We start from the raw sequence: 23,250 nt of genomic DNA, 5'->3' as shown, positions 1-23,250 counted from the left end.
CAAATGGTTCTGTGATGTTTAGTCCTGGACCATCTGTAGGTATTATACGCCATTTATCTACAGGAACACAGTCTGGTGTAGCATTCCCATGCCCAGCTGGCACCTTCAGCAAGCAGATGGGGTTGTCCAATAAGTCGGCCTGTGAGCTCTGTCCTCCAGGGAGATATTGTAGTTCCTCTGGACTGGCTGCTCCCGCTGGGGTCTGCTCTCCTGGGTAAACATGCATATACATGCTCACATACAGTAGAGACTATGAAAGATAAAACATCCTGTTTCTGTTTAAATCTGTCTCCCTTATCTGTAATTAATCCTGTCTCCCACTGTCTTTCTCATCTATCACTTCCTTCATCCTATATCCCCTCCCCATTGCTGCTGTCTTCATCATCCTGCTGCCCCTAGTTACCTCTGTATCCACGGTTCTGTTTCTGCCCAGCCAGAGGAGGGTCCAACAGGGGGCCGCTGCTCTGCAGGGTCCTATTGTCCCCAGGGTACCAGCTATATGGTTTTCTGCCCTGCAGGCACCTTCAGCTCTATAGAAGGTGACCGATAACACAGAATGTAATACACAGATACGATGTTGGTGACATTTGGACAAAATGGGCTGATTTAAGTTATTGACAGGTGTGGATTTTCAAAATCAATAAAAAAATGTCCACGCTCCTTCACATTTAATTATTACACCTAAACGTAATTCATGTCATTTTTTTTCTTCCAAAAAATCATTTCTAACAATCATATGAGTTACATTTTTGTTGTCCCAGGGGCCGTTTCTGTAGAAATGTGTCAGCCCTGTTTACCTGGCCATTACTGCGCTACGGTTGGCCTCTCCTCCCCATCTGGGCCCTGCGACCCAGGCTTCTACTGCTTAGAGGGATCCAGAACAGCCACACCTGGGGGTAATATCACAGGTAACAGGCTTATTCTTCTTGCTCTGATAGCTTGTCATAACACAGCTGAGTGTGCTTCCTTTTTGTGTTTTGTGACTAACAGCTAACGGCACTATCAGCACACACCCTGCTGTACATCGCTGCTACGCAGGCAGACAGCTTGTCTAGCTTCAGTTTCTTTCTGGCCCAATTGTATGAATTTAGAAAAAACTGTTTTTGCTGATTGCCTGCCATTGCCTCTTGTTTGAATGAATTGTGTTTTATGATGCCTTACATTTGTGTCTAGACCACCAGTTGTGAGTTGGCAGTCGGCATATATAAGAAACTGCTTATTTGACATCCCGACCGACAGTGTTGTCACAGAAGCACAGCACCCAGCCCTTCTGTTCCCCGTCAGGAAAACACTGTTGGCTCTGTCAGCATGTTTGTGGGACTCTGTACTCTTAGCACTGTTAGCACTGTTAGCACCGTTAGCACCGTTAGCACTGTTAGCACTGTAAGCTACGGGCCCTTAGCTCAGGTGTCACCACGTTGAGAGCTCCTATATCTTCCACCTTTTAATATTTTCATGACCTTTGACTCCAGAGGGCTGGAGAGGTCTCCACAGAACATCCAACATTTTCCTGGCAGAAACCGCCTCTGGCCTTTTATTTCACTCATTAACCTAATGAGTAATGACATCCAATAAAGGTCTATTGTCTTTGTTGCAGGAGATACCACATCGCCATCCCCACATCCCGGTGATTCGACCCTGGGTCAGCTCCATGGTGGTGTGTGTCCTGCAGGCCACTTCTGTCCTAAAGGGAGCACAAAGCCAAGCCCCTGTCCTTCAGGTAGAGAACCAGACAGAGCCCTGAAGAAGGGGATTTGTATGTATAAAGTGTATGTATGTATCCTGTTATTTCCCCGAATGAGTCATGTTTCTGACCTCTTGCTTTTTATTACACTGCCTCCAAAGGTAGAGTAGAGTTCTATAAAGCCCCCAGAGGAACAATGATAGGGTTTAATGTATCCATCCACATTAAAGGTTGTTGTAAAAACCTAATAGTAGCCCAATAAAACTGTCATAATGGTCAGCAAGCTATTAAACTGAGTGAACCAATGGAGCCTTCTCTGGTGCACATACATGACACTATTATGACATGCTAGTTCCCCTTCTTTCTGTGTATGTGTGTGTTTAGTGTGAGAGAGATACAAAGAAAGCCAAAGAAGTAGCGTGGCTGTTATTTATTAGAAGATAATTTATCTCCTCCATATAGGCACTTTCTTGGGGAGGTCTGCAGCTGAGTCGGAGGCTGACTGTGAAGCTTGTTACCCGGGATCTTACTGCCCCTCGTGGGCTCAGACCTCTGCCGACCTCCTCTGTCCCCCGGGGTGGTTCTGTCCACCAGGATCAGTGTCTGGACATCAGCCAGGTATAGTACACATCATCAGGGGTCAGCTCAGGTTTAACCACATTAGTCTTTGCACTTCATCATTTTCTTTTCTTTTTAAAAAAAAACTAAATGTCTGATCACGTACAGTAAGTCTAGTTATCAAAATGGTTATGCTCACACGATGGGGTGGTTCAGAAGAGAAAGCTTTACTTCACCCACTGTAAAAGGTAGTACCTTAGTACAACCTCACATTCTCACCTAAAGGGGATGAACAAAATACTACATACAAAAATGGTTGCACTTTAAAGTAAAGCAAATCAAATTATTCACATCATTTCAGTTTGCAACGCAATTAACAATTTTCCTGTGTTAGTCTTGTCCAACCAAACCATGTATTTCTGAAATGTCGAGTTAAAGAAAGCCGCACTATTTTCAGGTTTATGGCATTTGTCATTAAGACTGGACTGTTCATAAGACACTGGAGAAGGAAAACCTAATCCTTAAGTTTAGATGAAAAATGACCAACATTAGAGTTTTCATTTGATGGCTACTATGCCCTATCTCTTTTGGTTGTTTCAACTTTTTGAAAGGCATCCTTGACCCCTTTCTGCCTTTCATTGCAAAGACGTTTTGCTAATTTGGGCGTGAAAAGGCTGGAGCCTCTAAAGACTCATTGCTCTCAGAGTCAGGGCACCGGCTGCTTCTCTTCTCTCCATATAGGACAAATACTCTCTCCTTCATTGCTTTTGTTTCCACATTGAGAATGGTGAAACACAGCAGCCATGCTTCCTTTCAATGCCACATGTGTAATTAAAATGATCTATCGTGTAATGAGGGAGGCAGTTTGAACTTCTCCTCATGTGATTGTGTCGCAGGATGTCAGTGCCCGCCTGGCCATGCGTGCCCACGTGGTAGCGCTGAGCCGGCCATCTGTTACTCTGGCACCTTTCAACCTTCATCTGGTCAGTCCACATGTAACACCTGCACACAAGGTAATTAAGAAGCTGTCATGTAGAAACTGTACACGAGGAAACGATCGTGAACTGAATCTTTCAATGACATGCACCACCTTGACTAGGCTTCTACTGTATGGAGGGTTCATCCGTGCCGTCTCCGTGTCCGAGGGGCACTGTCAGTCCGTCGGCTGGCAGGACGTCCCTGAATGACTGCTCCCCCTGCCCCCCTGGCTCCTTCTGTAACAGCAGCGCTCTGACAGAGCTGTCTGGACTCTGCAGCCCAGGTCTGACAGTCCACTATGGGAAATGGTGTCAGAGAATCAAGCAATATGACTTTTCTTCTGTCTTTCCCTCTCCTGTATCTCTGCACCGTGATGTACCAGTGTTTTCAGTATGATGTCTAACCGGATTGTCTGCTGCAGGACATTTTTGTTCCCTGGGGTCCACCGAGCCTTCTCCTGTCTCCCAGCCTTATGGAGACGTTTGTCCCATGGGACACTTCTGTCCTCAGGGTAGTGGGTCACCCAAACCCTGTCCTGTTGGCAGTTTCCTCCCCGAGCCTGGAGCCTCCTCCTCTTTACACTGTCACCGTTGCCCACCGGGGAAATACTGCCTCCGTCCTGGAGGCTCACAGCCCACAGGTGGGGGATTTCACCAGTTTCCAACTAGACGCCCACTAGAGGCCAGTTGTGTAAGATCCAAGTACAGGTTCAGGCTCTAGACTCCTGAATCACTGCCCAGCTGAATATTTTTCATCTGGGGATGAAAATAATTTATAATGAAGCGATCAGCTAAGATCACATAATGAGATATACATATAGAGAGATATATTCCATGCTTGTTTTTCTCGTACCTCCTTGTGTTAGGTCCATGCTCTGCTGGTTTCTTCTGTTCTGGAGGTGCAGATAGCCCCTCACCTCGAGCCGACTCCCCTTTATCCTGTCTTTGTGAAATACTGGAGGTTTATACCACAAAGACGGATGCTGCCCTCTGGATTCACAATCTGCCTTGCTTCAATAACTCCAGTAATGCTGGTAAAATATGTGCTTCTTCTGTTTGCAATAAAACAATAACTGCTTCCTTTGAAAGGGCAGTACATCAATTTCTTCAAACTATTCAAGTAGAGAGCAAAGCCTTATGTTTATGTGATAAATGTCCCATAAAGCAGCAGCTTTTCAGCTTGACCTTCCCCCCAAGTATTCTACAATTAATCATTGCCTTACAGTGTTAAATTGTAAAAAGATGTTGTTCCCCTGGCAGTCTAAGCTGTTAAATCAGAATCTAGAAAGAGCAGAGTGGCTCCTCTTTGGTTTCCTCTCGGCGAGGAAATAGATATTAACTCAGGCATCTTTCACGCTTTATCTACCATGTTCAACTATAGGGGGAGACGCTGGCTGGATGGAGGCGGTACCGCCGCCACAGGCAGACTCAGACCATATTGTGACTCACTCGCCGCCGTGTCTCCGGAGTCCACATTATGCCTGCTCCACCTACAGAGGAGATATATGCCCTCAGGGTGGGTAAATTCTGACAGTGAACCTGTGTGCGCTCGGCCAGATACTTGGTTCATTCCCTCAGGCACACACGTTATCTTTCTTGCTCGTGACATGTTGGTCCCATTTGCAGAAATTGCTGTGACATATGACTGATTCCATTTGATCTGTGCAGCATATTCCAGCTTTAATACCGCTTCATCTTGGTTTTATTTGAACATTCAAAAGACGACTAAAATGTTAAATCGGGACAATTTAAAGAATGACTGATCTCTCTTTTCTTTCTTGGTTAGTTTTATTATATATATAAATCAGGAATTACATAAAGGGCTCTGTCAATTACACCCCATCAAGAAATTATCTTCGTGATGCAGGAACTCAGTGAATGCAGCACACATGCTGATGGTAATCCAATAGAATAGCTCCAGCACCAGAACCAACGTATTCAAATTCCCCTGGCTATATGAAGACCTGGAAGCCTAAATGTAAATGCAACAAAACAAATAACAGCTGATGTCAGACCAGCAAGGCACAGATTAAAATTATTGCTGCAAAGTAATTGGATTAAACATCTGTTGAGTTAACTGGGGAGGAAGCAGAAAAAAGTGTGGGAATGAAACGTTTGAGAAAATCCTCTATCTCTAGAAAGAGTGTCCGTAAGAATGGTAATCCTCCTGATTGGATTTTTGCTCTTGCTGAGTTTTTTTTTTGTGTGTGGCTATTTTCCAGGTTTCTATTGTCCTCTGGGCTCTTCCTACCCCCAGCCGTGTGATGCTGGCTTTTACTGTAACCAGACTGGTCAAGAGGCTCCTACAGGGCCCTGTGCTGCAGGATATCACTGCCCTAAAGGCTCTTCAAACCCACATGCCACACTTTGCCCTACAGGATACTACTGCCCACCTGGGACTCCGCTTCCTCTGCCCTGTCCTGTTGGAACCATAAAAAGTGAGATATTGCTCTTTTGTTATATAGCTGTAATTGTAAGATTCACCTAATAATCTCATTGATTTAATTATCAAAAGAAAACCGTGTGCTAGATGTATTTTCTTTTGAAAGTGAGTATCCCCTGTCCTCCGCCAGCGGCAGCCGTGGGCGATGGCTTTTTGGGTCATCTGTCCATCCGTCCCACACATTCTCATGATCAAGATATCTGAGAAATACCTGAAGGGAATTTCTTTAAATTTGGCACAAAGACATCTCCTTGTATTCAAAGATGAACTGATTAGGATTTGATAGTTTAAGGTCACTGTGACCTCAGAAAACACATTTCCCGAAAATGTTCAACAGGATCAAATGATGATGTGATTACACTCTGGACAGACTTAGACTGCCACTTGACTGGTTGGCGTAGGCACACGACCGTGACGTGGTAATTGTAGCTCTGTCATGAATAAATGATGAATGAGTAATCAAACACAATATTAAACTGGGAAATACAACACGTAATCTCTTTGCTGCCCACGATGTCCTTACATGAACCGGTATCCATCTTTGAATTTCAATGATGCAGAGGAATATAAAAACTTCTATTGAAGCTGGGTTTTTTTTTATCTCCCCATGGCACCTTTTGAATAATTTCAGTCACAAAGTGGTTTCATTGTGTAATTGTATTCTTGTCTTGCGGCAGACAACAAGCATCCTATTAAAATGTGCTGTAGCCCCTCTGTCTGGTCATGAATTAGAATCCGATGAGGGAATACGTGTGAACATTGCATCATATTAACATCCATTTTAATGCTTTTCAGTTATGTTTGCAATGAATGTATAGCGAAAACACCTAACAATTCAATACTTTTAAAATAGTATATCAAGCTATGAATTAATGTCCAATTGATATGCATATTGGATGCTCTCCACCAGGTTCCCTTGGTGGGTCTACAGTCGAGGCTTGCCAGCAGTGTCCTCCAGGTCATTACTGCCACCAGAGAGGAATAGCTGTGCCAAGTGGCCAGTGTGCAGAAGGCTACTACTGTCCTGAGGGACAGAGCTCTGAGAGACCACAACAACATGTCTGCTCAGCGGGGCAATATTGTGAGAAGGTCAGCCATCCAGTATTAGTCTTCAAGCTACTTCCTGGCATCATTGCTGAATATTGTATGTGACATCTTCCTCCTCAGCTGTGGGTTTTATTCTGTGAGGACAACTGCATTACTGCATACTATAAGTCAATTTGATGGTTTCTTCCTGTATTTCCTGAGTTCCTCATCTTCTCCTGTGTTGTTTCTGCCTCAGTCTCCACTGTTATTGTTGCACCACGATTTATGTGTGCTGATGCATGTTATTCTCCAGTTATAAAGTCTAATAAAATCAATTAAATGGTTGCTCCAGGGTAGTGTCAGACAGACTGCCTGCCTCCCAGGCAGCTACCAGCTCAGACAGGGCCAGGCCAGCTGTGAGACATGCCCTGCTGGGTTTTATTGTCGGGATCAAGGTAAAGCTGATGGGTGGACACATTGTTGGATGATTGGCAACATAGACGTAATTATCATTTATATTTAAACAGAGTAAATTCCTTTTCCTTCTGTGGTGCATCTGTACATCAGGAATGTCCCTTCCACTTCTGTGTGAGGGGGGATTTTATTGTCAGAGCGGATCAGCAAATCAACACCCCTGTCCAGTGGGGACTTATGCAAACATGTCAGGGCTGGTTGAGGAATGGCAGTGTTCACCCTGTGACCCTGGGATGTACTGCAAAGGAACAGGTACAATGCATCCACTCCTAACAATTCAGGTAAATGGCTAAATCATCATCAGGGTGATTTTAAAACCTTGTTTGAATGATATTTATTTAAAGGGAGGACTTTCCCCAGTGGGCCATGTGCTGCAGGGTTTGTCTGTGTTGGTGGCGCCTCTGAACCTTCACCAGTAGACAATCTGACTGGATTCTCATGCCCTCCCGGCTTCTTCTGCTCCGTGGGGACTTATGTACCAAAGCCATGCCCAAAAGGAACATTCAGGTACATATTATATTTACTTAATACTCTCCCTCGCATCTCTAATTCCCATAAGCCTTAATATTCATAAAACAGAATGTTCTCTGTGGATTTAGTTGTAATAGTTAAAATTTTGAAGATGTCATAAAATCCACAAACATTGATGATGCTTGCTCAACTTAATGCTTTGTCAGTGTAAAACATAACAGTGTAATTAAACAGGAGATGGAGGTAGTGGCTTGGGGTGCTCTCTATGGTAATACCAAGCAATTATTATTCAAATGACATGAAGTCACTTGAGCAGAACTGTGGTGTATTATTTAGCAATGTTGCCTTGAAGCAAGAGGGATAGAACCCTCTGTGTGAAGTTTGCCTGTTCTCCCCGTGTTGGCGTGGGTTCCCTCTGGGTTCCTCCTGCAGTCAAATGACACGCAACATTGGTTCACTGATGACTGTATATTCATCACTCTAAAGTGTGTGAACACGACCTTGAAGGGTTGTCTGTCTCTATGAGTCAGCCCTTTAATAGACTGTTGAACTGTACCCTGCCTCCGCCCAATGTCCAGAACCGCCCTCATGACCCTGAATAGGAGAAATGGTTACAGTTAATGGATGGAGGACTTCCTGTGGTATGCATCTCTTGACAGTGAGCAGAGTGGGATTGTGGAGTCTCAGTGTCGTAGCTGCATTCCTGGCTTCTACTGTTCAGAGACCGGCCTCTCTGCAGTCTCTGGGCCCTGCCTGCCAGGTCAGATATGAGACAGAATATTTGTTAGTATGACAGCATAATGCTACTCGATGTAAAATGTAGCTTTTCAAACATTTTATTGAAGTGTTTTTTTCCCCAGGTTTCTTCTGTCTAGAGGGTTCCCAGACTGCTACTCCAATGTCAAGTGTATCTGGAGGTATTTGTCCAGCGGGCCACTACTGTGCTGAGGGAAGCAGTGTACCCTCGCCCTGCCCAGCCGGCTTTTACCAAAATGAGACCGGAGGAAAAAGCAAATATTACTGCAAAGCATGCCCACTTGGTAAACAACTAGTTATACTGTGTGAATGTAGCTCTGCAAAACTTTTATTTGTACTGTACCAATTCCCTTTCTATCGCTGAAGATGTCCTCTCTTTGGTTGGATGTCTTTGCCAGGCTGGTTCCAGGATTTATCAGGCCAGACAGAGTGTAATCCCTGTCCTCCTGGGTTCCACTGCCAGTACCCAAGCACCAGTCCCACCAGGGGGAGCTCCACTGGTGTTTCCAGCCCTCTGCCCTGCCCCGCTGGCTACATCTGTCCAAGGGAGAGTCCAGACAGTCAGCCTCTACCATGCCCCAAAGGCACCTACAGCCCCAGCCACGGTCTCACCACCACGGGTAAAAACTCTGAAGAGAACACTTGGAATTATCTGGATTTGACTGATTAGGAAATTACATGACTTTTTTTTAAGGCAGATGTCTTTGTGGACTTTTAGACGAGAGAACAATATGTCAAGTCATCTCTAATAGTTTCAAGACTAATCTTGAAATGATCTTCTTTGATTTCATTTACTTCGACACATTGACACCTCAGGCAGTGTGCAACCATGTCACAGACCATAATGCACCTGACAGGTTGCTTATTTTTCTGTTTGGACTGAAGCCAAATCTGTCAATCTGTGTTGACAGGTGAGTGTCTGTTGTGTCCAGCCGGTCAGTTTTGTGGGTCTGAAGGTTTGGTTGAGCCTTCAGGACCGTGTGCTGCTGGGTTTCTTTGTTTGAGGGGTGCCACAGTTCCAAATCCGACTGACAACAGAACTGGATCTCTCTGTCCACCTGGGATCTTCTGCCAACAGGGGCTAAGAGCAGGTATTTGGAATAAAAATAAAAAAAACCTCAAATGAATGTTTAGGTTTCTCATTAAGTTTACATTTTTTAAGTGCAATTTCTCCTGATTTGCTGAATTTGAAAGATAACATCCTCCATTTGAACGTGTTGTTTCCCCTGCTGTGTTCTAGGGGATTGTTGGGCAGGGTTTTATTGCGACTGGGGCTCCAGCGCAGCAGATAAGGCTCTGTGCCCAGCTGGTTTCTTCTGCCCCAGAGGAACATCAGTCCCCATGCCTTGTCCCGCAGGAACATTTAGCTCTGAAACAGGCAACACACATCAAGATAACTGCACCACCTGTACCCCTGGATACTACTGTCAAGGTAGGAAACAGGGATTGTCTTTGACTTATCTTCGACAAAGGCAAGAGCGTCTTTCTACATTCAATATTCAGCAATCACACAGAGAGGAATCCATACACTGGGGGTTAGAGATCGTAATTAATTTAACAGCCGTAGCCATGATAGATAAGTACAGCCACAGCACGTTTAAGTAAGGGTCAAAGCAATGACCGAAGACTTATCAAAAGGACATAAATCATTGGCTAGTTGGAGCAGAACCAATACAAGCCCATATGTTCACTTTTTAATTAAAAGCAACACATTCACACCCATTCTATAGGGACTGTCCAATGTGACTCTGGGAAGCACATGGTTTCACTAATTAAAGGAAATCTAAAACATCTTGAGGTGAGATAGGGACAGCTAATGGACGTTACACCTGTCTATTTCAGTTAATCTTACTGACAAGGGATTTACACTCTGAGTGTGCATTTCTTTTTAAAATTGTGTTCATTTTATTGTAACGGATGTAATCTGTGTTTATGAATTATTCTTATTGTGGCTCAGTTGAAGGTACTGTACAGCCTGCAATGTGTCCTGTTGGATACTACTGCCCTCCAGGACTGACTCGAGGACTGGAGTTCCCGTGCCCACCTGGGACTGTGCAGAACCAGCTCAGAGCCTCCAGTCCTGATGACTGCCTGCCCTGCCCTGCTGGTGTGGAGATGATTAGTGTTCTGTGATACATCATCATAACCTAACCCTTGATTAAATGAGTGAAAGGAAACTTAAACTCACTCTGTTTGAAGTCTTTGTGATGACTGCATTATTCTGTTTCCTGCAGGGATGTTCTGCTCTCAGCCTGGTCAGTGGCAGCCAACAGGACTCTGTGAAGCAGGATTCTTCTGTCCTGCTGGATCAACCAGCCCCAACTCCACTGAGTCTCAGGTTTAGTTCTCCTTCTCCGTTGACTGTTGGTCTGTAAGCTGGTAATGTTGGTCAGGAGGTCCTTGATACCAGAGAAAGATCGATGATGATGTTCATCCTATGAAACTTAAAAAAACGATCTGAATCTGATTGGAAGATTGCCTAAGCACATTGTTGCTCCCTGTTTCCCATTGTTTGCTTTGCCCATTAGCTGAAGTGTCAACTTTGTACACAAAATATAAAAGATGGCGGCATTTACTTTTATATGCTATGGTTATTGATGGTGCCAATTTTGAATATATTCTTCTAGCACTGCAATCAAGCCTAAACCTCCACAGGAATATTCCAATCTAAATGTGAGCTTAACGTACCGGGGCTTTCACCGAACACATTTGGTCACTCCGTAAGCTTTTCTCAATATCCTCCACAGGGCTAAAATGTTACGCACGACATATGGCATAATCAAATAGGAATATTAACTTCATCCTCTAATGGGATTCATTTGGAAGTTATGATGACATAACCCTTCCACATCACTCCTGAGGCTATGCAATAATAAACATTTCAACCCCTAAAGACCTCGGAGCATTAGACTTTAAGATGCACGCAAGCAATGCATATTTTCCAGTTATGTGCATTCTTAGGAAATGATGCCATCAAAGATACAAATGCTATTGTTTTTTTTATGTATTCATTGTTTCTCATTTCTCAGGGGAATTTTACCAAAAGCTACCTTTGCCCTTCTGGTCACTACTGCCCTCCTGGCACTGGCTATCCACTCCCCTGCCCCACAGGCTCTCTGTCCATCTCCCAAGGACTGAAGGGAGTTGATGGATGCCCACTCTGCCCCCCTGGACTGTTCTGTGACAGGCCTGCAATAGCAGCGCTTTCAGATGCTCTCCCATGTCATGCTGGGTAAACATTTCTGCTCTTCTGCTTTCTCAATACCAAGACACTGCAGACACACACACACACACACACACACACACACACACACACACACACACACACACACACACACACACACACACACTTTTGTATGTTGTTCATAATGGGTATCATTCATGTTATTTGCTTGATTGTTTCAGAATTATAACTACTTTCAATTTCACTTAGAAATACAGTGCAAGAAAGCTAATAGAAAAATAGGTTAGATGTCAAAAGTTAAAGAAAACTAAATACGAGTATCTGACCTGAAGAGAAAGTGGTCAAGAAATGAGTGAAAACTTAAAACTGTATTTCCCAATCTTTCTTTTCTGCTTCCAGTCTCTCCCTAATGTTTTGGGATTCATGTGTAGGATTTAAAAATGCATTAAAGTGACCACTCCAATGTGCCTGTAAAATATCCAGTGTTGAAAAATCAATTGCCAGCCAGTATCCACATAAACCAAAAAAATGAAACATAAAATTGAGGACAGCAGATGGCTTTTACATGAGCACCTGAGTCCCAGTAGGAGAGGGAGCAGGTGTCTTCAGGAGGACACTTCAAACACTTTGCTATCTGTTGCATTGGGCTGCAGATATGTTCTGCAATTAGTAGTCTGAGATAAAACACGCTTTAAAGGACTTGAAGCCCTTCAGTGTGTCTGTTGCTCTTATTTCTCTTCTGTTAATTAACTTGAATTCGATTAAGTAGTTCTTGAATGAAGTGAACTCTCCTGAATGAAAATAATTTCAGTATTATAGTATTAATTAAGGTTGCCCAAATGCAGTCAAATGCAGTCATTTCAATGATGATGATAATAATAAGTGCTTTTCAATACCAAGATTACCGTATAACATTTCAGGATATTATGCAAATATAATCAAATAAGACATGTTGTAAAAGAAATGCTGTGCTAAAATAAATAATAATTGTTTTGAAAAGATAAGTTTTGAGAAGTAATTTAAAAGATGCCACTGCTTCTGCAAACTGGAATGCTTTCCATTGAAAGTCTGTCTCATTAAAGTACACTTTGGGACACATCCTGAGGGCTGTTTGCTACCCAAGAACATAAAGCACAATTGCAAAACAGAAAACCTTTCCAATATTTGAAAATTATATTCCCACACTGACAGCTTGTTAAACCCCTCCAATTACAGCTTTTGACAATATGTTTCAAAATAAATAAATATGTGTTTGTTTTCTGTTTGTGCCTGCAGGTATGTTTGCCTGGGTGGCAGCTCCAGTCCCGCCCCGTCCGATGGTTCCCATGGCTACCTCTGCCCCGCTGGCCATAGCTGTCCTGTTGGTTCAGCCAGTGAGGTGCCCTGTGAGCCTGGTACTTACAGTCCTGCCCCTGGAGCAGCCCACTGTTCAATATGCCCCAACGGGTCCATGTGTTCCTCCTCAGCCACTCAAGAGCCCGCTGTCTGCCCGGCTGGTGAGGACGGTGGAAATAAATGTTGAATCTACAGTCTAAATCAGATCACTTAGCCTTTCAACATGCAGCAGCAGTACGGCCCAGTGGGCAACATTCTAATTCTGCTGTAATGATTCATCAGTTAACAGACGCTCTCTTCCTAGGTCATTTCTGTCCTGCTGGGACAGCCCTGCCTCAGCTCTGCCCTTTGGGGACTTTCAGCAACCAGACAGGAGCCTTTTCTCTCTCTGTGTGCACACCCTGTCCCTCTGGAGTGTACTGCAGCTCACATGGAGCCTCAACACCACAAGGTGACCAAACACAAAGAGATTTGCTGTCACCTTATTTTAGTCTTATAGCAAAATGTGCACACCCTGTACTAGTGAAACCATTAAGGACCAAAGACACACATCATTTATATATTTTTCTAGGTTCATGTTTGCAGGGTTATTTCTGCCAAGGTGGAGCCATGGAGCCAACGCCGCAGAGCTCGGACATCTCCCCCAGGAATGGCCCTTGCCCCGTGGGCCACTTCTGTCCAGCAGGGTGCCTCTCCCCAGTTCCATGTCCTCTCGGGAGCATTCGCAACACCATCGGTACACCATTATTTGATGAATTGAGTAATGAGATATCCATATCTTCTCTTTTAATTAGAAGCTCACATTTGCATTTGAAAGAGGCCCTAATTGGATCTCTTGTTATCTGCTTCTCTGGTCTGCATCATTGTATACACTGTTATCTGTGGTCATAGGAGGGGTGTCCATGGAGAGCTGCTCTGCATGTCCTGCAGGTCATTACTGCTCCACTGATGGTCTGGCAAGCCCAAGTGGCCCCTGTGCGGCTGGGTTTTACTGCCCTTTTGACTTCTCATCAACCACTCCATATGCCTTCCTCTGTCCCAAGGTAAGCCATATTCATGGCAATTGATTATTTTCCTCTCTATGTTCTCTCTCTTCACCTTCTTCCCTTCTATTGCCCCCCTATTGTTCTTATTGTTTTCCTAACAGTATCTCTCTTAGAGAAGCGTGTGCCATTTTGATTATTATATTATCATCATTAATGTGCTGTTACATTGAATCCCACACCCTGTGTCATTTCCATTATCTCCTAGGGCCACTTCTGTCGTGAAGGCTCTGCCTTGGCCCTGCCTTGTCCCACAGGAGAGTACCAGCCGAACCCGGGCTCCGATGGCTGCATCCCATGCCGACCTGGGTTCTTCTGTGAAGAGGCCATAGTGGGAGAGCCACGGCGCTGCCCACCACACTCATTTTGCCCTGCAGGTACACTAAAAACATTTATTTTAATTTACGTGAAACCCATCAACCGTCCTAAATAATACAAAAAACACCCAAAATGCCTCTCATAGGCTGTGTTTCAGTGTAAAGCAGTCCTGTATCCCTTTGTAGTAATAACAATGTAATAAATCATGCTGTCAGTCACCGCTCTACTGAATCTTTTTTCTTTTTCAGGCACCATGGTGCCTCAGCCCTGCCCTAATGGGACATACACTCATTCAAACCAGGGAGGGCTACAAGAAGAGAGAGAGTGTTTACCCTGCCCTCCAGGGAGGTTCTGCAGGTAGCAGCTTCTCCCCAGTGTATGCTCTCCATTGTGCACTTTTCTCACATTCACATTCAAGTGCACAGGCAGACACACAATTAGGCTCATGCACATCCTATACATACACACACAGACACATGCTCAAAGGCAAACATTCATCTGTGCTCTGATTATACTAACAATTAGCAGAATGCAGGACTAGATCATGTTCATGCGTCACGGTTAACTGAACAGCCAAATTAACACCTGAATATGCATGAATGTAATGCATGAAGAAATGGGCTAATTATCATTCTATTCCTTTAATGAAGCATACATTTTAATTTCACCTACGCATCCTTGCACGTGTGTTTTCATTGTGGTTTTGTGGATAAACGAATGTGTATATTTCCGTCAGGGCTGGTAGGATCCAGGGTGTGTGTGCTGCGGGCTATCTTTGTGTTTCTGGGAGTGCAGATTTCACCCCTCAGGGGACAATGTCTAATCTGTCCCGCTGCCACTGGGGTGTGCAGTGTGCTGGACCATGTCCACCAGGTACAATACATCATTTGTTAACAACTTAAACACTACCAATAGATGATATCTATATTTTCTTGCACAAATGTTCATTATTTGATTGATAAGGAATTATTCTTTATAATAATTATTATTTAAATATTTAGAATAAGTTGATACCTTTTTTATGTGTGTGTTTTTTTCCCAGGTTTCTACTGTCCTGAGGGCACGAAGGAGGCTGAGTCGTGTCCTGTGAACACTGTCAGAAGCTCCTCAGGAGGTGCCAGCCAACAGGACTGCTCACCCTGCCCACCTCGGCATTGGTGCAAACCTGGTATGAGCTGATAATTCCCTTAATGGTTGAGTAGTTAACTACAAAATAATTTTCTGGGTAAAAATACAAGATAACGTTTTAATTGTTTAGAGGCCGTATTTGGACAAATTGCTTCTGATCGAGATTTTGCACCACAAATAAAACCATTCAAGTTGCAAGGTATTTTTATCATCCCTGGAGGGCAATATGGTTAACAGCCAGCAGTAATAGAGAAACAACAAACACAACCAATAAATAAATACAATAAAATAAATCCAACATCGTATAAAAAGAAGAAAAAAAGTATTTTCTGCCTTGGCCCAGATGATCAGTTTACAATCCTGATTGTTGGGAAGCAGCATTTTGCTTGTTTGCTGTCCTTATGGGTAGTTAATTGCAGTCCTCATGTGTTTTATTTGTAAATTGAGTGTAAGTAGATGTCAGCAGGATCCTGGGACTGCAGCTAAAAACACAGGTTGAGAATAGGAAAGAGCCAGAAGAGCCCCGCCTTGAGAATTATAATTGAGCCAAGGATCAGGAAGGGTTAACAGTAACAGAATATACCCGGGGAAAGTGCTTAAGTGATCAATAAGGTATTGCAATAGATTTTCTTTTTTCTTTTCCAAACGTTTTGAATCTATTTGTCTGCAGGAGACCCAGTCCTTCATCTGTGTCCCGCTGCTCATTACTGTGATGGTCTGCCTGGCGCTGACTTCAATGGAGGAGCAGGACCCAGACCATGTCCTCTGTACACCTATCGAGCGTCCCCTGGAGCAGGCAGCAAGGGTGACTGCCTGCCCTGTCCTCCTGGTTCACACTGTAACAGCACAGGTGTGGCACTGCATCAAACTGACCGTGCAAAATGAAGTGAAAATACACGTTAATAGTTCTCTCTCTGGCAAATTTGTATTTACATCTGTAAGAACAGATAAGAGAAATGTACCTTTCTAGGTTGTATTCATTCCAGTATGTACATACATTAGTATAAAAGTACCTGAGATAACAGCGAAGGATTTGTAATGTAAACTGTGAATTTGAATGTGTAATATCTGAGGCTATAGTGATGAATCCAAGCAGATTGCCTCCATCTCTCTTCCTCCTCTGGTTCTTCGTATGCTTAAAGGAGAAATACGGTAATTTTTGACCCCATTTTAGTTTTCCCCAGGGTCATCACGACTTATTAGAAGCAATGTGTACCTGCCTGCAAGCCTTCCAGAGTAGCTTCAATGCTAACCCATCTGCTTTTCTGGGCCTCAGAAAATAATTCCAAGACCTATGCAACACAGGTTGGGTCCTTACGAGACACGACAGCACTCGTTTAGCTCAAATAGCTTGTATTTTTGCTTCTAATAAGTCGGGATGACCCTGGGAACAACGAAAATGGGGTCAAAAAGGACCGGATTTCTCCTTTAAGTAAAGGCTTCTTAAATTGTAAGTACTAAATAACTCCACTTGTGTTCAGGTGTTTTTAATGTGAGGTCCCACACGATGTGTGTGGACGATGATGATGCAGCAAATGTATTTCTATTTTGGTTATAGTGTGTGAAGTGATTAATTGGCTCTGAGAAAACTGCTGTTTTCCAGGGCTTACAGACTACTCAAGCAGTCCCTGCCCACCTGGCTTCTGGTGCAGTGGGTCCGGACCCCCCATTTTCTGCCCTGCAGGCACTAAGAGGCCCCTTCCTGGAGCTGCTGCACCCAGCCAGTGTGAACCATGTGCAGGGGGAACCTTCTGCCCGGATCCTCAGTCTACGGGGAAACCCAATGTGAAGGGGATCCCCTGCAGAGCCTCCTACCAATGTCCCATGGGTAGGTGCATCAACACAGTTTCTAATGTTAGATTCTGTATTTGATAATCTTCAGGCTTTTATTTAATAAACACATCCCTCCCTAAAGCCAGTAATGAGGTTCTGCAGTAATGAGTTTTTGCTCATAATCCAGGTGCAGACTCAGAGAGGCTGTGCAGAGCTGGCTCCTACTGTGGGCCTCAAACTGCTGAACCTCAAGTCTGTCCTGAGGGGTATTTTTGTCCTGAGGGATCTCATTCCTACCACACCCCCAAACAACTGTGAGTGTTTGAAAGGTCCAAAATCCCGAAACCTGGCTTGCAAACACATGCTTGATAGATTGACATGTAAATGAGAGGCTTTAACTGTAGAAATGAGTCTCCACGGTGTGGGTTTAAGCTTTATAAATAACCCTGTTACCACGCCCCACAGCTGTCCATTTCCCTACTACTGCCCAGCCAACAGCTCTGCCATGAAGTCCTGTAAAGGGGGTTTCATGCCCGTCAACACCAGCGGGCTCAGAGGATCCAAAAACAGCTGTTGTCATGTGTGTGATGGTGGCACCTACCGTCCGTACCTCTCCCCCAACCCACAATGCCTTCCATGTCCACCAGGATACTTTTGCCCCCCAGGTCCTCTACCACAAATCCTTTCAGATCTCAGTTTATATGTACAAGATTTGCTGGTTCACGCTCAAATAAATAAAGTGTTAATTTAGTTGAATTCAACAGGTACAGACCACTACAAGAGTAACCCTTGCCCGCTTGGGTATGTCTGTCCCATGGAAGCGACCCAACCAATACCCTGCCCCCCTGGCTCCTTTGGCAACCTCACTCGTGCTGAGACAACGGGTGACTGTCACCCATGTCCAGCTGGCACCTTCAACCACGTGCCTGCTCAGAAGGCCTGCTTTCCCTGCGGCAGCTCTTCCACCTCAACAGCAGGTTTGATCCTATCAGATGTTTCTAGAGAACTTAGATCACATTAAGTGCTCTTATCAGAACAAATAGAGTTGGAAGGAGTTGTTGAGTGTCATCTGCACAGGAAAATATTGTGTTGCTCTTATTGGCATGCCCTGTCACACCTGTTTCCTCAGGTTCTTCTTCTTGTACCTGTATCGGTAAGAATCGTGCATTCCAGCAGTCAGATGGTTCGTGTTTGTGCAGAACTGGTTTCATCTTCTACAATGAACTGGATTTCAAAAGCTCTACCTCTGACAGCGAATTAGACTGCCAGCCTGAGGTCAGTAGCATATAGTTGTATCAATACTGTGTTTCCCATCTTTGGATGGTTCACCGAAATAAATTCACATCCATCCAAAGTCGTGTTGTAATAGCTTCCTTTCCAATTTCATGGAAATGCAATTTAAATTGTGGATTGATTGAAATTCTGCCAGACAGAAGTTATTATTTATCAACTTGTGAAAAACACGGTCTCATGTTTGCAGATGATTTCTTTTTTCCAGAAGATTTGTAAGTCCATGAAGCAATTGAGATGGCAGAAACACTGTTATACTGGTTTTCAATCAAGAATGATCAGCAATGTGTGTGTCTGTCTGTGTCTGTGTGTGTATGTGTGTGTGTGTGTGTGTGTGTGTCTGTGTGTGTGTGTGTGTGTGTGTGTGTGTGTTTCAGGCTAACAGACGGTGTGCCACAGGTCAGGTGCGTCTGGCAGCATCCAGAGAGTGTGTGTCACCTTCCCTCCACTCCTGTAATATCACCTGTGGACAACATGGAGGAACTCTGGATGTGGAGATGGGCATGTGAATATCATTTATACTTTTCATTTCTACTCGTTCTTAGTGCAAAGTACTACTTTAAAAATCGACCCTGTAAAAACGAGCCAATCTAGAAATGGATGATCTCTCAGTGGTAAATGGCATGATATGCTGTCTGTTTCTTGTCCTATCCGGCCTGATCCTGATCCCTAGCTGCCAGTGTGAGCGATATGTGTCAGCTGAAGAGCTCTGCAACACTTCCTGCCTTACCAGACTACCTCAGCTCTCTGCCCAGGTCTTCCCAGACGGCCACCTGCTGCTCAGCCTCAGAGAAAGAGACAAGATAGTCATGGCCAGGGTAAGGGAGCGGTGTCAGGGCTATTGACAAACTGATGATTGGCCATACCTTACAAGATAATGGATTTCTTATTTACCTTTTACCTGCTTATGAATTGCATTAAATGTGTGTATGAATGAGAGAGAGGATTTTCGAAAAAGCTGCTTCCACCAGATAAAAATAAGCACAAATCTTGTATTAGTTCTGATGCAACCAAGAGGCTTTTCAGATTGTCGGATGTAGCTAGAACGAGTAGTTGGCAGAAAGCTTGCCGTTGCATTTTCAGGACACCTGGAAAATGTTGCAGCTGCATATTTGCAATGTCATTGCATGACTAGGAAGGGAAAGTGATGAATAATACATAATAAATTCCTCTCTCGATACAGCAGGATGTATGAAATGGATTTAGTAGTTCAACCAAATAGTAGGTTCATAAATATGAGATCATTTCATCACCTATAAATTGTGCATATTTTTTTGCACACTGGGTTTCGTCCTTTTTTCGAGATATTAAACAGTCCTCACCTTTATCATTTTTAGACGACTGTTTGCCTGGGCAATATCATTTTAACACACTGGTGTTTTACTCTAGTACATGACATTTATCTACACCTCAAACCGTTCTGTGTTTAAAATGTAGCCATTATTTTACCATAATCTAATCAACAGACATTAATGCACTTATTGATCAACAACACCACCTTCAGATTCAGAAAAATGATACTATATGCATATTATTCATGTCGAAACACAAGAAGCTGTATCTGTTCTTCATAAGTTATTCGTTCTCCAATAAGGTGAACACACTTGTTCAGTGAAGTGTCCATATCCTGCCTTGTCAGTTTAATGAGAGAGAAAGCATCTCAAAAAATTACATATAGATATTTTGTAATTTTATTTCTTGAATTTATGTTGTATGCTGTTGTATAGTGCAGCAGAAGCACTTTTTATTGAGCCTGTTTCCATTTACTTCCAGACTGTAATGAATGTGTTGGGACCAGATATCCATGCAAAGAGTATTGGGAAAATCCATTTAGTCCAGTTTGACGTAAAAGGGGTGTTTGGCTGGATTCCTACACAGAGAGAGCTCATCAATCAGTTTCTGTCAGGTGACTAGACTTACGTTGTCATATTTATTCATTTTTATTTGGTGTAAGTTGCATTGGCTAAACCCTGAGCACCGATTTACCTCAACTCAGAACCAGTAGAACTAAATACAAGACCCAGAAAGAGGAGAGACACAGCAGATGATGATGGTGATGATGCTGTCCTTCCTCGTATTCCCAACCCCATCGTCTGTCTGCCCTCTGGTGACATGCTCATTTTCCATCTCACCATCAACCACACTGGTACCACAGATTTGGTTTACTTTCATGCTTGACACCATGAAAATGTATTTAATTTTGAGACATGATAATCTTGCTCTAACTGTTTTTTAAATATCTCCAAGACCGCCATCTCAGCCACTTCCCGGTCTATCAGAAAGACCACCTGTTTAACAGTAACCCCAGCTGGGACTTTGGGGCCTTCAGACGTCTGCAGATCCTCATAAAGCAGACAAACTTCAACTCTACAAGGTCGCGTTGAGTCTCTCCTGCATGTCGAGCCTCAAGTGTTGATCGTTTGAAATCACATTTTGTGACTACATCCCACAACTTCTCTCTGTCCCTGTGCTTTGCCCCCAGGTTTGCCCATGGGTTTGCAGAAACAGGGAAGTACGTGTTTGTTGACAATGCGGTCCCAGAGTGGAGTATGGTGGTGGTGGTCAGTGAGGAGGGGACAGAGTGTGACCCTCGGGCCTCCGTCTTCCAGCCCATGACCCCGGCACAGCTAGTCAAGTATGGGATTGTCAAGCAGCACAGACTCAACCTTCTTCCTGACTGGGGAGTGATTGCAGGTGTGTGTTCTTACCGTTCACCATTAGTGTCTCTGTTCTTTAATGGTGACGTAATGGTTACTGTGTGTAGGGATCCTGAGTCTGCTGCTGGTTGTAGTTGTGGTTTTGACCACCACAGTGCTAGTTCTGCAACCCGGCAACACAAGACTCGTCTCCCAGTGGAGGACTAAGCCAAAGTGGCGCAGCCTTGGGGAGCCCTTCTGTCCAGCGGATTGTGTTTGCAGTGGAGAGAGGTTTGTTGGCGCGACATGAATTCAGATGGTGTGTTTTATCCATCAGGACACTGATGTTGGGTGTCCTAGTAGCAGATACGATGTGCAGTATGTACCCTTGTTGATGCATGCTTAAAGCCCCCCCCCCTCCTTTTAGACTCTTTGTTCTTGCCAGCCTTAAGAAAAACTGTAAAATGATATACAAGGCATATAAATGTGTGGCTTTGTATTCCAGCATAGCTGTTCCAGGCCGAGGCGGCTTGCTAGGCAGTAGAGGTGTAGGAGAGGGAGCAGAAGCTGAGGAGCCTGCTGTTACACGGGGAGGTGAGGTCACTGTTTATTACCCTGTGCTGTAGATCAAACCCCCTTTAAAAAAGCTGTAGTAGTAGTAATGTCCATAAACCACGTTGTGGTGGAGAGCACAGCGAGCTGATAACATAAGATAAAACTGTATTCATCCAGGGGGAACTAGCTGTGCAGCAGCTGCAGTACAAAGGGTGAAGAATGCAAATACAAAGAGTGTAAATATCAAGATGTTGTAGCGCTGCTGCCCCATATAAAGGGCAGATGAGGTGGTTTCTACTGGAAAACTTTATCGAGGGATGTTGGAGAACCAGATCCATAGGAGTAGTGCAAAAGTGGAATTTATTAACATAAGTTTACTGAAGGGGCAAAAATGAAACTCATGAATTTAAATCAAACAAAATTAAAATAAGGCAAAATTACACCTAATAAAAGAAGCCTCACAGCAAGCTGCCAACTCCTTTCCCCCCGTCCATTACTCTAGTGAACTGGAACAAGAATAATGTTCATAGCATTGATACAACATCTCTAAGTTACTGCTTTTGGCACCCATCCATGTCGAAGCACACACCAACTATAATATAATGTCTTTTTACTGCAGACTATCTCACCTCTGTCCCAAGTGTCCAGCCATCTTTGCTAAGAGGACATAATGAGCTTAATTTCAAAGTGTTACTTTTGAATATAATGTGCCAATCACGACACACCATTGGGATCCATTTTTGAAAGGAGAAGTGAGACGATCCTTTTTATATATAACTTCTGTAACAATAAATCTGTCATAGGAATGTTTCCTGAACAGAATCACACTAAAAACTCTTTTTTGGCAACTCTTTACCATTGGGGTTTTTCCTCGTGTGTAATAAGGCTTGAAACATTAAGGTAGATGTGGCGTCAATGTTTTTTCACTTCATGCTTATTGCATTGTTCATGCAGCTTAATGGGGCATTTAAATGTCCACAGGCTTAGTCATTATGTATGACCAGGAAGCAGTTCACAGCCTATTCTCCATTTGATTGATGATGAAGAAAATAATGGCCAATATCACACTGTAATTCCTTGGGCTGTTATCTCTGACCCTCTAGTTAGCCTCTGCAATTTGAATTCTAAATACTTATCATCTATTGCGTGCTCCATCAAGACTGTCTGAAAAGGGAGAGATACTGTGCTGTTATTGAGCACGCGTTTGGTTTCAAGGTGCAGCCATTCATCAGGAATGTATCTCCTCAGTTCTTTAGGACATTGTGAGGAGGCTTTTTTCCTCCATTTCCCATTTATAACTTACATTTTATTGAAGTTTACTCCCGTTTTAGGACTTGCGTCAGGACGCTGTGATTTGGAGGAGTTAAATGTGAAGACTCTTTACGACAAACTAGAGGACCAGAACCTGCACGTAGCCTCACAACTGGCCCGGCACCGCAAAGACACGCAGGAGTTTTATAGAAACATTTGCCAACAGACTGAAACTCTCAAGGTGGGTTTTATTATAATCAAGTGGAGGCATAAAACAATTATTTCAGTAAAAAATGCTCTGGAGTTTAATGAGGCGCCACGAGAAAACTGTAAAATTGTGTATTTTCT

At 43.7% G+C, this 23,250-nt stretch overlaps 1 protein-coding gene across 1 annotated transcript in view; it reads left to right on the top strand.

Annotated features, from left to right (window-relative positions):
• The window catches only part of LOC311020295 (uncharacterized protein), a 39,911-nt gene that overhangs the window by 11,189 nt on the left and 5,472 nt on the right, over window positions 1–23,250 (top strand). The window contains exons 25-70 of the mRNA XM_084020264.1: window positions 64–214; window positions 400–539; window positions 762–908; window positions 1,598–1,720; window positions 2,147–2,302; window positions 3,139–3,255; window positions 3,342–3,503; window positions 3,642–3,860; window positions 4,086–4,253; window positions 4,601–4,735; window positions 5,442–5,657; window positions 6,573–6,751; window positions 7,041–7,143; window positions 7,256–7,414; window positions 7,507–7,669; window positions 8,293–8,393; window positions 8,494–8,673; window positions 8,788–9,009; window positions 9,301–9,480; window positions 9,630–9,821; window positions 10,347–10,496; window positions 10,624–10,727; window positions 11,419–11,621; window positions 12,849–13,069; window positions 13,213–13,359; window positions 13,480–13,644; window positions 13,800–13,951; window positions 14,160–14,328; window positions 14,518–14,626; window positions 15,006–15,142; window positions 15,312–15,437; window positions 16,068–16,247; window positions 17,001–17,225; window positions 17,358–17,484; window positions 17,636–17,835; window positions 17,935–18,147; window positions 18,300–18,445; window positions 18,838–18,965; window positions 19,134–19,278; window positions 20,234–20,366; window positions 20,457–20,606; window positions 20,708–20,834; window positions 20,943–21,154; window positions 21,225–21,387; window positions 21,602–21,690; window positions 22,983–23,143. Of these exons, the coding sequence (XP_083876390.1) occupies window positions 64–214; window positions 400–539; window positions 762–908; window positions 1,598–1,720; window positions 2,147–2,302; window positions 3,139–3,255; window positions 3,342–3,503; window positions 3,642–3,860; window positions 4,086–4,253; window positions 4,601–4,735; window positions 5,442–5,657; window positions 6,573–6,751; window positions 7,041–7,143; window positions 7,256–7,414; window positions 7,507–7,669; window positions 8,293–8,393; window positions 8,494–8,673; window positions 8,788–9,009; window positions 9,301–9,480; window positions 9,630–9,821; window positions 10,347–10,496; window positions 10,624–10,727; window positions 11,419–11,621; window positions 12,849–13,069; window positions 13,213–13,359; window positions 13,480–13,644; window positions 13,800–13,951; window positions 14,160–14,328; window positions 14,518–14,626; window positions 15,006–15,142; window positions 15,312–15,437; window positions 16,068–16,247; window positions 17,001–17,225; window positions 17,358–17,484; window positions 17,636–17,835; window positions 17,935–18,147; window positions 18,300–18,445; window positions 18,838–18,965; window positions 19,134–19,278; window positions 20,234–20,366; window positions 20,457–20,606; window positions 20,708–20,834; window positions 20,943–21,154; window positions 21,225–21,387; window positions 21,602–21,690; window positions 22,983–23,143 (7,295 nt within the window). The remainder of the gene's footprint in view (window positions 1–63; window positions 215–399; window positions 540–761; window positions 909–1,597; window positions 1,721–2,146; window positions 2,303–3,138; window positions 3,256–3,341; window positions 3,504–3,641; window positions 3,861–4,085; window positions 4,254–4,600; window positions 4,736–5,441; window positions 5,658–6,572; window positions 6,752–7,040; window positions 7,144–7,255; window positions 7,415–7,506; window positions 7,670–8,292; window positions 8,394–8,493; window positions 8,674–8,787; window positions 9,010–9,300; window positions 9,481–9,629; window positions 9,822–10,346; window positions 10,497–10,623; window positions 10,728–11,418; window positions 11,622–12,848; window positions 13,070–13,212; window positions 13,360–13,479; window positions 13,645–13,799; window positions 13,952–14,159; window positions 14,329–14,517; window positions 14,627–15,005; window positions 15,143–15,311; window positions 15,438–16,067; window positions 16,248–17,000; window positions 17,226–17,357; window positions 17,485–17,635; window positions 17,836–17,934; window positions 18,148–18,299; window positions 18,446–18,837; window positions 18,966–19,133; window positions 19,279–20,233; window positions 20,367–20,456; window positions 20,607–20,707; window positions 20,835–20,942; window positions 21,155–21,224; window positions 21,388–21,601; window positions 21,691–22,982; window positions 23,144–23,250) is intronic.

This window comes from Eutrigla gurnardus (genome assembly GCF_963514095.1).
Source record: "Eutrigla gurnardus genome assembly, chromosome: 10".
Classification (NCBI taxonomy): domain Eukaryota; kingdom Metazoa; phylum Chordata; class Actinopteri; order Perciformes; family Triglidae; genus Eutrigla; species Eutrigla gurnardus.
Note: the sequence above shows the minus strand (reverse complement) of the source record. Positions and strands in the feature narration are given on the sequence as shown.